The sequence below is a fragment of the Arabidopsis lyrata genome, assembly GCF_000004255.2.
Source record: "Arabidopsis lyrata subsp. lyrata unplaced genomic scaffold ARALYscaffold_4, whole genome shotgun sequence".
Classification (NCBI taxonomy): Eukaryota; Viridiplantae; Streptophyta; class Magnoliopsida; order Brassicales; family Brassicaceae; genus Arabidopsis; species Arabidopsis lyrata.
This window is the reverse complement of record NW_003302552.1, coordinates 22,817,873-22,831,128: the sequence shown is the minus strand read 5'-3', so window position 1 is coordinate 22,831,128 and position 13,256 is coordinate 22,817,873. Positions and strand designations below refer to the sequence as shown.

Genomic DNA, 13,256 nt, shown 5'->3' with positions numbered 1-13,256 from the left:
TAATAAAATTATATCATAGTTATTAAAATATAATATTTTGAGACACTTTTAGAGTGTCTACTAATAAAGATGCTCTAACATAGCAGGCTGTTCGAATATCAGGCGCCAAAGACTAAAGTCAAAGCTACTGGTCAAATGATCCTACGGTCAGCTTGATCCGGAAAATCCACCATCATATAAATCCATATCTTACGATAACAAAAAAAGTTTCTGGCCCTTGCGTTAACACAAAACGTCCGCCAAGCTTGTGACCGGCGCGTGGCGGCTCAGACAGTGCCGGCGTCGGCCACCCCCCTTGTTTCCTTGCATAGCTTTTCAATTTATGTCTTCTTGTTCGTCGGTTGTGGATGCGTGGAGGTTTTTGGCGAGGTGAAGTAGTGGGTTTGAGTCTCAGATCTGATGAGTTTTTGGTCTTGGTGTTCAGATCTGATGGATCTGTTGGTCGATTGTTGGTCTCACCGATCTCGTTCTGGTGTCACGAAGTGGAGTCACGGATAACTTCTGGTTTGGCCGGTGGTTCTCTCCGTTGAGGTTAGGCGTTTTCTAAAATCTCTCTTTTGTCCTCTCGACGGCGCTTACTTTTCTCCCTTGGCGATTCTGTGAAACATCGGATCTGTCTCTCGACAACTGGGTATCTCCTTCGTCTCTACGGTTGTCCTCTCTTGTATTGCTTTGTTTCTCGTTAGCCCCATATCTTGCAATCGCTTATTAAGTTTTAGCTTTTGGAGTGTTGGGTCGTTTATAATGCTCCCCTCTTTTGGGCTATCGTCTCCCTTGTTTGGGCTTCAGTTTCTCCTCCTCGACTAATTTACTCGATGTTAGTTTGGGGTTGAGCTCTTTGTGTCAGTTCAGAGGTTTATTCCGTAGTATTAAGCTTTGGTTGGCTTCAATACTTGTTAGTTGTGGCGTTGAAAGGTCTTGCGGTTCTCGATTATCTTACGGTTCATCCGGGAGACCCGTGACAAGGCATTATTTGAGAAAGATGCATCTTTTACCGAGAAAGCCAAGTTCCACTATCTTGTTATTGCCTTAAGTGTTGAAGCCCGTCTTCATAGATTGTTGTGCGAGAAGTCCTTATGGTGAGCTTCAAGAGCTTAGTTAGTCTTGAGACAAGATTAGTTTGGTTTTTTGCAATGTATTATCGAAATCTCCCTTCCTCTTGTAGGTTATGGGTCGAACATTGTGTCTCTTCGTAGTTTAATCTCTTCTTTCTCATGTATTGTAACCTTTCCGAATCTAATATCAATATCATTCAGTGAAAAAAAAAAAAAAAAAAAAAAAAAAAAATCCATATCTTACTAACAACAATTTACAACAATATCAATGTGACCAATATAATAAAGAAAAAAAAAAGATCTTAGTTTACAAGGAGATGTAAACATCTTATGGGTCCGGTCCGGTGCTCGTACACGTTGATTCATGATTCGATGAAGAAAAATTTTCATTGAAAATACACAAGATTAAATAAGATAATAGCATATAAATTAGTAATTTCGTAAGTGGGAAAAAAAAATCAATAAAATACAAAAATGAGGATCCACATGATAAACTTTGAAGAGGAGTGACGGAGAAAAGTGTAAGCCACATACGACTATCCCTGCCGGCACCACTAACTCTCTTAACATTTATTGTGTAATTAATTTTGAGAATGATATCTCTATTATTTGTTCATACACCACATATCTTATTTGATGCAACCTTCGCCAAACGAATATATTCACATGTTTATATAGTTATATATAATACCATTTCATCAAAATTTCCAAATTACGAGTATGATTAAAAAAAAGATTTTCCTTACCGTGTACATGTAATAATAGGTGTTTATATTCTGATAAAATTTTGGAATGTTTGGAGTTAGGATCTTTATATTTTTATTATGATATCGATTATACTTAATAATTTAAACATAGCTTTCAGAGTGTGTATACACATTTTATTTATTTAAGTATGCGTGGAAAAGCTACAGTTACTAGCTTTTTGTTTATTATTTTAGTGAAATCTCATTTCTTAATTATTGATTGTAGAAAACATCAGCGAGCATAGGTGTTGGTATTATCAAATTATTAGTTGACGAATATCTTTTTAGTTCCTGAATTGCCCCCACCAAATGAGGCATATGGACCAACCTTGCCTTTTAATAAGAAGGGGTAATTTCGAAACTTAAAAGAGATCCTCAAAACGATATCGCGTTATGGAAATAATAGTTTATGTAGATGCATACGATAATACTAATAAAATGTAATAAACGGTCGATTACCTAAAGCTACAATTTTGGATTAATGCATTAAACACGCGTTACAGGTGTCGCTAGTTATAATGCCTGAGAGTGATATGCTTTGGAAAAATGTCTGAATACTCGGTCTCTAAACTAAGACAAAATCAAAGCGGTCACTAATCTGGTGACGTTAAAGTACATAAAAGTGTCGAATTTTCTAAACAAATTAGAAAACAGTGTTTAACAAAAAAAATAATATAGAAAACAGTCGATAATAAGATAAAATCACCCACTGTGGTGGAGTTTCAGCTTAATATCTAAGAACATAAATTTGTTAAATTTCCATAATTGACTTTGTCGTGCGTAATAAGGTTATGTTTTTTTGAGTAAGGTTTTGGAAAATTCTTATTATGTACTAGTTAACTAACAATTCTTTTGCTAGTGATTTGTGAAATAATCTAACGTTTTTGCAAAATCCGAATATATTTTTTCATATATATAATCAACTAGGGAGGGCAAATACGTAAATCTCGCAAAACCCATGACTCGTATAAATAAAGATCATTTGCTTAAAGCATGTGTTGACTCATTTTTCACTTAAAAAAAAAAAACTCTTTTGGCAAAAAAAAAAAAAAGAAGAGAACTCTCAAAACGTTGAATTTGTTGTAACTCTTCACTTTCTTCTGTCTATCTTTAATGGCCTCTGAAGAGAGCATGATGATGAATTCTTGTTCCATTATAGACGAAGAGTATGAAGATACAGATGATGGGTTTCATTACCAGACAAGGCAAAACAGTTTGTCTAGGTTATCTATCTGCACAAGTTCCTTCAACGAAGACGATGATGATAACTGCACAAATAATCCTTCAGAATTGGGTAATTTCATCTCTACGTTGTCTCTCGATAGCTTCACTGACGACGTCGGAGCCGAAGCCGACGGAGAAATCTCCGATGACGGTGACGAATCGGATTCCGACAAGGAATCTTCCGGATTCTACTCTCTCCCGACGATCACATCTCGCCGGAGAAGAAAACTCACAGTTTCCCGCGGTTTAGAAACGAGCAAAGAGAGTGAGACGAAAATCGATGGAAGTAAGTGTAGTCAACGGAGGGTATTAACGGAAAATAGTAAAAGGGGTAATCAGCACGGTCACTGGTTTAACGGCGTGGAGAGAGACAGTGACGGCGGAGGAGGAGGAGGAGGAGAGTTGACGGTGTTAACGAAGGTGGGAGGAGGGAAGAAGTCAATGAAGATGGGGTTTGAAGAATTGAAAGCTTGTAGAGATCTCGGGTTCGAACTAGAAGTTCCGGGTCGGGTTTCAATATCCGCCGGATCAAACCGAGAGACTAGTAGTGGCGGCAACTCTCCCATTGCCAACTGGCGTATCTCAAGTCCTGGTAATTATCAAACTATTTAATCATATCTATTCTCACATTTATTTTTATTTTTCTTCACTAAAAGAGAAGATGTTATTAATTGTGTGATTAAACTATGATTAGGGGATGATCCGAAAGAGGTTAAGGCGAGATTAAAGATGTGGGCACAAGCAGTAGCTTTAGCTTCTGCGTCACGTTAAGCTTCTTATTACTCTCGTCTGCTCTGTTAGGGTTTGTCTTTCAAAAATTTAGCTTTTTGTTCCTTAGTCTTTTCTTGTATCGGTAACTCGTTTTATGAGTTTGGGTTTGTTGTAAATATGAAAGCTACACAATTACTTGTATATAAACCATTCACGTGGATTGTTTTTGTTTTACCTTTTTTGGTCATTAGACTATTTCCTAATGATTAGTATTGTTCTCTTTGAGTGTCTTAAAAGTTTAAACGATCAAAATATGGATTTTCTGCATACAAGGGACCATCTAAAAGCTAAAAGCTCAAGCACCCATTTCAAATCACAAATAAAAACAGTGACACTTTTATAAAAAGCAGAGTCTAATCGATTTAGGTTGGATGCTTTGTGTATTAGAATCCAATGAATCCAAGGACTATATGATCTTATTCCCCCCTTTTTCATTGAATATTATAAATGCAAGGACATGAAACTTGTCACTACTCACTAACAAGATTCGTTGATTCAACAAAGATATCTTAAAATTGTATGCAAATAAAGAATATCAAAGCTAAGATCATACACACGAAATAAAATCACTTATTTTAGTCGAAAACAAAGAGGATATCACAAACTATGTAAAGATGAAATGGCTTCAGAGATTTCGATTTGTGGTTTTTCAGAAATTGTTACTAATGGTATGGTATAGTTTGTAAGAATCACCTAAGCTGTTTGAGTTTGAAGATTTTAACTCACTTGAAAATAAGATTGTGACATGTTTTGTCACAAGGGTAAGGACAGTCAATGGCTTTGACAGTTGTTCGGTCAAAGTACCAATCACCAACAGATTCAGCAACCGTCTGCGAAAAAATGGAGAAAGCAAACAAGTTTGCAGTAGCTTGCAACGATATAAAAACTATTTAAGACCTGTCGAAAAATGTTTACCTTGGCATGAAGTGTAGGAGAATCTGGTGCATACCAAGTGTCCTGTCTTTCGGATTGGCAGTGTGCGAAGCATGAGTTTATGAACACACCGTTATGGGTCGATGTCGCGAAAGACTTTACAGCATCCACCATTGATGTCCTGAAGTCTATATTTGACAAGAGAAGGGCTTAGAATTAAAAACCACTGCGATGATATAGTTTAGAAAATGAATGTTACCAATAGTAAGTGAATAAATTAAAAAGCTCACCTTGGAAGAATTGGATCTGAGATGAATTACAATGCGAGTGATCAGATTTGCATGCCTTCCAAGAGCCGCTTAGGTCAACAGATGGTGGAGCTAAACTCTCTTGTACCTGTTGGAGATAGAAGTGAAATCTTTTACCTGATTTGAGCTAAACTATCTCGTTCTGTTTTGTGAGAATGAAGTGCTTTGATAGAAGTGTAAGAGAGAAGCAATGGGAGTGATAAGAGATGAAGAAAAGGAGTACCTGCCAAGCGTCATATGCTGCATTGAGAAGAAACATTGGAGTCTTAATGCCTGAAACCAAGTTCTGGGGAAAGAAGCACTGAGGAAATGAAACAGAACATAGTAAATTAGTTTGAAGATGCTCGAATCTTGTCTAATGGAAACTTTGCTTGTGGAGTGTGGACCAGTTAATGTTATAAATATAGAGTGAGACACATACCGAAGTTGGATCCAAATGCTTTGTACAGGTAGTGGAGAGTTCCTTTTGGAGGTTCTACATTTTGACATAAAACATTTAATCATTTACAATAAGGTCAAGATTAGTAGTATGAATACTTTGGAGCCAGAAATTATCTGCTTGTGGGATTACCTGTATTGTAACAACACCTTGAAACATCTTCCGGAGAGAGTGGCCTCCAGAGACATCCACTCTACATTTATAATGGAAACGTTTTGAGTTTGGAATATTGTTGTGTTCAAATGCAGAGTTAACTAAAAAAGATCTCACAGGAAGGAAATACAAGTTGAAGAGATTTACGCATCCATAAACATTCCAGCATCACTTAAGCATTTCACTTTGGTTGTACCCGGTAAAAGTTCCTTGAACTGATCGCAGTGTAGAATGGAAGCTAATCCCCCAGCTGAACATCCAGAAAGTAGAGCCTGCGATAGATCGATCATTTTACTTACATCAACGAGGGCAAAATCTAGTAACATGATAGGGCTGATGGTTCAAATGAGATGCAAAACCTGCTCTGCTTTTTGCATGCCTTTAGACAGTAGTTCTTCCATTGCTGCTTGCCAAATTCGTTGTCCTCTATAGTAAAGTTGTGAGCTCTACTTCAAAGAAGTTAGAAGCAATCAAGTCCCAAAGTTTCAGAGAAGTGAAAAACATGAAGGCTAAAAAGTACAATCTACTACTACTAACCTGATCCTGACTATCGCCTGTGAAAGAGGCACCATCGCAGTAACGCAGTTTGACTCTGTTCCAGTTGAAGAAGTCTGCGTAAACAGACAAGTGAGAATCAATCCAACGCAGGTAAAGATATTGACTACTCCCTGCAACCAAATGTGTAAGTGCGCACAGAGTCATGCATAGTAAGTTGGACAAACCAGGATTCTCATTAGCTTTATTGCTCAATATTCCAGTGAAGGCTAAAACTTTCTCCATATGATTTGATGAACCACGGCGAGTGGTTTTCCGGAAGATACAGCTCCTACGTGTGTTGCACCATCCTCCACCCTGCATCACAAGTAATTAAACCAATTGAAAAAGAAGAACTTAAATGAATCTAATTCTGTAGTCAAAACTCAATAAGCATACCGAAAATATGCTAAAGACTAAAGCTTTGATTAGATATACCTCGAGTTGGATCAGCCACCGGTTAGCTCCTGATCCAGAACCAGGGTGTAGATGATAACCGGGTAGTGTTCCATCCAGGCACACTGCATCAATGTGTTTGATATATGAATGAATCATTCAAGTAATTCAGATAAAAAGGACTGACCTTTAAACTCGTTTTAATCAACAAGAACAAATCTGATGAGGGAAACAGATTCAAAGAATGACATTACAATTTCAAGCTTCAACTTTGTGTTAATGAATCCGACCAAGAAATTCAAAATTCAAGTATCACCAACAACACATCTGTGCAAGCAACTAGAGAGAGAGAGAGAACCAACCAGCTCCTTTGGAGGCAGCAGCCTGAATCAAAGTGAGAGGCACCATAAGAAGCTGCGACGGAGATGTCACCACCAATTGACTTTCGAGTAACGAGATCTCATCGTCTGTATCTCTCACATTCCCGATTCCATCACTCCCAATCACACCTACCACCATACAAAGCCAGGATATCGCCGCCGCAATCTGCAACACACTCTTCATCTCCTCCGCCGGAGTCCTGAGCAAAACTGAAAACTTTGACTTAAAAAAGATCGATTTCTTTGATTCTTGTGAGAGTGCATGTGTGATTGATAGTGAGAGAAGCCTTTATGGCTTTTTTCTGGTAATTCTTTCACGCTTTCATCATTATGGTAATAAATTGATTTACGTCACGAAGTAATCTTTGAATAATTAATTGTCTATTCTCCGACAATTAATATCGACAATTAATATGGTTCTAGAAAAACAAGATAGTACTGTTTTTTTTTTTTGCAATTTTCATTTATCTTATTTGAGGCATTATTATTAGAGGATTTTACTGTTATTAAGATGACAAAAGTGTGTCTGTCTTTTAATGTTCCTCCTGCCAAAACCAATTACTAAATCATTAATTAAAAGCTTAAATAGTTTTATTTCATTTTTGTCGGCATCGGCTCTGTTTTACACTATCTTACGCCGCATGCGCATCCCACGTGTTAGTAATGGTCTGTGACGAGGCCCTTTATAATAACTGGGCCTATTTAATCATCACAAGCCCATTTCACTGTTGGCTCTCTCACGAACCAGCTTATCCATTGTAATTTTTTTAAATGGAAAAGTAGATTAGTTTCAAATGCTGTCAAAAAAGAGAAGAAGATTAACATCTGTTTTGAAACTGAATTGGATTCATCCAAATAAAACATCGTAAAGTGGTAGACAAAGCAAAAAAAATCAGTAGTTTAGCTTAACAAATACAATTTTTATAATTAGGAAGTTCAGAATTTAGAATATTAACATGCCTAGACTATTGAAATGGTGTACATGTACCCAACGCTTTGAACAATAATGACGTGGATCAATCACCTGTAATTGTATACCTCCAGAAAATGAAAATAAATAAATACAGTAAAACAGAACGGTGAATTTTAACGGGAAGACTTCAAAATTCATTTTTATGGAGATGCCTGCCCACTCCAACATACAACTTTTGTTTTATTCTGGGATTGTGTAATAAAATATACTAATGTTATGAATAGTTAATTTAGTGGATGAATATATTGATGATAATGGCTTTGGTTTTGGATCTGTGGACGCAATTACTAATAAATAAAAGATAATGGCTTTGGTTTTGGATCTGTGGACGCATTACTAATAAATAAAAGAATACAAAAAAAAAACAAACAATGTGAAACCAAAAGCATAATTTTCTCGGGCGTTGAAAGAGTTTGTCAGTGGTCAGAAACTCAAATGCAAAAAAAACGAGAGAGTGGATTTGGTTAAGTCAACAATTTGTTTTTGTTTGTTTTATAAACGTGACTCTATCTCTATGCAGCTCGTGGAGTTGGCCTCTTTTGCATGTTAGACATCATTACAAATTACAATCTTCTAAATTTCTCTTTATTTTACTAAGTTTTTTTTATAGAAATCTCATTCGTTACCATAGAAAAGATTAAAAAGACATCGATAAACCAAGTTGCATTTATAGAGTGTTAGTTTAATAATATCAACGATGAGTTGGTGTAGTGGCTAAGCCCCTTGATTACCGATAATGTAGGAATTTTGGAGGTCACGGTTTCGATTCACGTTGGGAGAAGTCTGCTCTCCAAAAAAGAGTTATATTACATAGTTTAGGCCTCGCTCTGGAAAATATACGGGTCTACGGGTTTAGAATCTCCTAATCATAAAAAAAAAGTGTTAGTTTAATAAGATATAGAGTGTTGAGATTCAAAATAAACTCGGTAAACAGAATATGATAATATTAAAAAGAAGACTAACAACATGTTAAGTGTTAACATAGTTGAACGTTCAAACGATATACTGTATAATTTAATTATCACCGGTCAATATGAGGAGCAAGATTCAATGCAACCAAATATTAAAAAAAAGTTGAAGAGCATAAACAAAAAGAAAGAAATTAAAAATAAAACAAAAACATTGATAAAATGGGTGTGAATAAAAAAGGGACCCACAGAAAGAAAAAAAAATTCAACCCATGCAAAGGGTCCATGGGTGAGAACAATAATGACGTGAATCACCTGTAATTGTATACCTCCAATCATTTGCAAACCCCATTAATATAAATTCTAAAAGCTTTCATTTTTTTTTCTTGTATAATTCCATGCTAAAAAAAAAAAAAAACTCTAAAAAGACGATCTTTCACTTTTGCATTTTTCAACGCAGTTTTTAGAGTTTTTACTCTGTTTTTTCTTTTAATTGTTTTTCTTACCCTCCCAAACCATTTGAAAACCCCGAGGACACCTCTTTTCTTCTCTGCTCAAAAGGAAATTAAAAGAAGAAGGTGAAATCATACATAATTCTTGACCTGCTTGCTTATACAAAAATCAAAATCAAATCTTCAAGCTTCTTCTTTTTTGTTTTTCCTTCTTCTTTCAGCTCTTTGGACTGTGATTCTAGTGTTGTCGATTTTGAATCTTGGTTTCTCCGTAACATCTGAAAGAAGGGGAAAAACACTTTAAACTACCATTGATTCTGGGTTTTAGCTTCTTCCTGAAAAGATTGGATCTTTAACAGCTGGTCGTCTCTGCATGGTTCAATCTTAATCTGGGTCTTCTTCTTTTTTTTTTTTCCTCGTTGAATTATTTTTGTATACTAATTTTAAAATAATGGGTACTTTTTGTCAGATTCCCATAGAAATCTAAAGGGGTGTTTTTTCCCCTTGTTACTGTCTCTATTAGCTTCCGATGTGTTCTATACACTGTCTCTCTTTGCCGCTCCTTTAGATCTGTTTCCAGTTTCTGCTTGATCCATCTCCTTTTTCAACAGGTCAGATCACTGTTTATGTTTCCATTTCAAGAGCTCAGAATCCAAAGATTTTGTTTGTGGGCATTCTGCTGATTTTTTAGTTTTTTTTTTTCCTTTCAAAAATCCAAATTTGATACTAGCAGGTTCTTGTTTGCGTTTCAATGTTCAGAGATTGAACCTCAGATGATGCTTGGATTCTGCAAAACGCGTCGAATCTTTGTTGGGTTTATCAGAATTTCCGGTATTTCGCCTCTTGTTCTTCTCTTTGTTATGTCTTGTGGTGCTGGAAACTGCGGAAACTCCTTAGAGGTTTATGATGAGATTGTGCCTCCAAGGTGTTTGTAGTATTGCCTGAGTGATGGGAAACGGTACTTCCCGTGTTGTCGGTTGTTTCGTGCCGTCCAATGAGAAAAACGGTGTTGATTTGGAGTTTCTGGAACCTTTAGATGAAGGTTTAGGCCATTCCTTTTGCTACGTTAGGCCAAGCATCTTTGAGTCTCCGGATATTACTCCGTCTAACTCGGAGAGGTTCACGATTGATTCAAGCACCCTTGATTCTGAGACACTCAGTGGGTCTTTTCGAAACGAGGTCGTTGATGATCCTTCTTTCTTGAATAGACACAACAGTAAAGGTTTGGCTGAAACTACGTTTAAGGCAATCTCAGGTGCTTCGGTTAGTGCCAATGTTTCCACGGCTAGGACTGGGAATCAAATGGCATTGTGTTCAAGCGATGTTTTGGAGCCTGCTGCTTCATTTGAGAGCACATCCTCGTTTGCTTCAATTCCTTTGCAGCCGCTCCCTCGTGGTGGTTCGGGACCCTTAAACGGATTCATGTCCGGGCCTCTAGAGAGAGGTTTTGCATCTGGTCCTTTGGATAGAAACAACGGTTTCATGTCAGGGCCTATTGAAAAAGGAGTAATGTCTGGACCCCTTGATGTATCTGATAAATCTAATTTCTCGGCGCCTCTTTATTTTAGACGTAAAAAGCCTCGGTTTCAGCGGTTTATGAGGAGTGTGAGCGGACCAATGAAAAGTACATTAGCAAGAACATTTTCTAGACGGTCTGGAGGGTTAAGTTGGATGCATCGCTTCTTCTTGCATCCAGAGACTAGGGTTTCCTGGCCTGTTGGAAAGGACGGTAAGTTACATGGTGAAGACCCGGAAAGTTGTTTAGAGAGCAACCGTAACTTGCAATGGGCTCATGGGAAAGCTGGAGAAGACAGGGTTCATGTTGTGCTTTCGGAGGAACAAGGATGGCTCTTTATTGGGATATATGATGGGTTTAGTGGACCAGATGCTCCAGATTTCGTAATGAGTCATCTGTATAAAGCGATCGACAAGGAATTGGAAGGTCTTCTTTGGGATTATGAAGAGTCATCTGTAGATAATCAATTGCTGCCAGACCAGGAACCTCCTACAGAAGAGAACTCGTGTGATCCAGAAACTATCAGTGAGCAGCATTCAAATTCAGTAGTGGCAGGAAGTGAGGAGGTTATGATTGATAATAACAGTAGCCCTGGAAATGCCGATACTCAGATTGCTGATGGTCCACCTGGAAATTTAGCAGGTCCTGGCAAGAGAAGCACGAGACTTTACGAGCTACTTCAATTGGAACGGTGGGAAGGAGAAGAAATCGGGCTTAAAGATTCTCATGGAGGGAGTGTGGCTCTAAACGATATGACCAATCAGTTTGAAAATCCATCTACTTCAGGTGGAGGAGCTGGAAATGATCCGTGTACCACCGACCGTAGTATTCTTGATGGGATTCCGACCTCGGGACAAAGCCATGGGACTAAAAAATCACAGATAAGCTCTAAGATAAGAAGAATGTATCAAAAGCAGAAGTCTTTGCGGAAAAAGCTGTTTCCTTGGAGTTATGATTGGCATAGGGAAGAAGGGACTTGCGTTGAAGAGAAGATAGTGGAGTCACCGGGACCGATTAGGAGACGCTGGTCAGGAACTGTAGACCATGATGCTGTTCTAAGAGCAATGGCTAGAGCACTAGAAAGTACTGAAGAGGCTTACATGGAAATGGTAGAGAAGTCTCTTGACATAAACCCAGAGCTTGCGCTGATGGGTTCATGTGTTCTTGTAATGCTAATGAAGGATCAAGATGTTTATGTGATGAACGTTGGGGATAGTCGGGCTATCTTAGCCCAAGAAAGGCTCCATGATCGTCACTCCAATCCCGGTTTTGGGAATGATGAGGGTATCGGGCATAAGAGTAGGTCTCGAGAATCACTTGTGCGTATGGAACTGGATAGAATATCAGAGGAATCTCCAATACACAACCAAACAACTCCAATCAGTGTCTCAAACAAAAACAGAGATGTGACCTCATACCGGTTAAAGATGAGAGCAGTTCAACTCTCAAGTGACCATAGCACAAGTGTGGAAGAGGTATATCTCTGACTAAATTCATCTGAATAGCAGTGAAAGTGCAAGACTTTGGCTCTGGTTTTCCAAAAAACAAGTTTCTTTAATTTGTTTCAGGAAATTTCGCGGATTAGATCTGAACATCCGGAAGATGACCAGTCCATACTCAAAGATAGAGTCAAAGGCCAACTAAAAGTCACTCGAGCTTTTGGTGCCGGATTTCTCAAAAAGGTAGTACACACATACAATGCTACAAACAAACTTTCATAACCAAACCACATTTAGACTAACTCATCTTAAGAATATTTCAAATGTTATTTGCAGCCGAATTTCAATGAAGCTTTGCTAGAGATGTTCCAAGTAGAGTACATTGGAACAGATCCATACATCACCTGTGAACCGTGTACCGTCCATCACAGACTCACTTCAAGCGATCGTTTCATGGTTTTATCCTCGGATGGATTGTATGAATACTTCAGCAACGAAGAGGTTGTTGCTCACGTGACTTGGTTCATCGAAAACGTTCCTGAAGGGGATCCTGCTCAATACCTCATTGCAGAGCTTCTCTCTCGTGCAGCCACCAAGAACGGTACAGTTTTGAAGTCTAACTGACAATCGGTTTAGTAACGGTATTTTGGTTAAGCAGCTGGTTAATGTGTAAATGAAACCAACATGTTGGCAGGGATGGAGTTTCATGATCTGTTGGATATTCCGCAAGGAGATCGAAGGAAGTACCATGATGATGTCTCTGTCATGGTTGTGTCACTTGAAGGAAGGATTTGGCGTTCGTCTGGACAATATTATCCAGAGAGAAAACAAAAATTCAATAGATGAATTAACCAAACACAACCAAAAAAAAAAAAATTAGGGTGTCCCGTAATTGCCTTATTGTTTTCAAACAATCTTTCAATTTCCCTGAAGTAAAAAAAAAAAGGGCCTAATTGTATTTTTCTTTCTTCCCAATCCAAAATGGATCATGATATTAAAGCTAGCTAGTTATTGACTCAGATACAATCAAAGCATTAATCAACTAAAATCAGAATCCTCTGGATGAGCTAGAAGGTCTTCTCACCTAAA

General features: G+C 37.8%; 3 protein-coding genes across 5 annotated transcripts; 2 read left to right on the top strand and 1 right to left on the bottom strand.

Moving 5' to 3' along the window:
- The first annotated feature begins 2,488 nt into the window (after positions 1 to 2,488).
- Positions 2,489 to 4,016, top strand: LOC9316342. Its single transcript, XM_021027722.1, has 2 exons — positions 2,489 to 3,617; positions 3,720 to 4,016. Exons 1-2 carry the CDS (start codon positions 2,915 to 2,917, stop codon positions 3,794 to 3,796), a joined length of 780 nt encoding a protein of 259 aa, XP_020883381.1. The 5' UTR covers positions 2,489 to 2,914; the 3' UTR covers positions 3,797 to 4,016.
- Positions 4,017 to 4,293: 277 nt separating this feature from the next.
- On the bottom strand, positions 4,294 to 7,218 carry LOC9318160 (pectin acetylesterase 3). The gene is made up of 12 exons (XM_021027721.1): positions 6,862 to 7,218; positions 6,542 to 6,624; positions 6,292 to 6,421; positions 6,107 to 6,180; positions 5,929 to 6,015; positions 5,717 to 5,841; positions 5,549 to 5,609; positions 5,399 to 5,452; positions 5,201 to 5,278; positions 4,960 to 5,065; positions 4,712 to 4,857; positions 4,294 to 4,626 (listed from the first exon to the last, which is right to left on the bottom strand). Exons 1-12 carry the CDS (start codon positions 7,061 to 7,063, stop codon positions 4,519 to 4,521), a joined length of 1,254 nt encoding a protein of 417 aa, XP_020883380.1. The 5' UTR covers positions 7,064 to 7,218; the 3' UTR covers positions 4,294 to 4,518.
- A 1,976-nt stretch (positions 7,219 to 9,194) lies between these two features.
- On the top strand, positions 9,195 to 13,134 carry LOC9318159 (protein phosphatase 2C 32). Of its 3 annotated transcripts, XM_021028605.1 has the most exons (7): positions 9,195 to 9,338; positions 9,434 to 9,588; positions 9,682 to 9,823; positions 9,946 to 12,203; positions 12,297 to 12,410; positions 12,504 to 12,768; positions 12,862 to 13,134. In XM_021028605.1, the coding sequence occupies exons 4-7, from the start codon at positions 10,161 to 10,163 to the stop codon at positions 13,011 to 13,013; spliced, it is 2,574 nt and encodes an 857-aa protein (XP_020884264.1). In that variant the 5' UTR covers positions 9,195 to 9,338; positions 9,434 to 9,588; positions 9,682 to 9,823; positions 9,946 to 10,160; the 3' UTR covers positions 13,014 to 13,134. The 3 variants fall into 3 exon arrangements, with proteins under 3 accessions (XP_020884264.1, XP_002882093.1, XP_020884263.1); XM_002882047.2 differs by having other exon boundaries at positions 9,195 to 9,588; positions 9,972 to 12,203; XM_021028604.1 differs by having other exon boundaries at positions 9,195 to 9,588.
- The last annotated feature ends 122 nt before the right edge of the window (positions 13,135 to 13,256 follow it).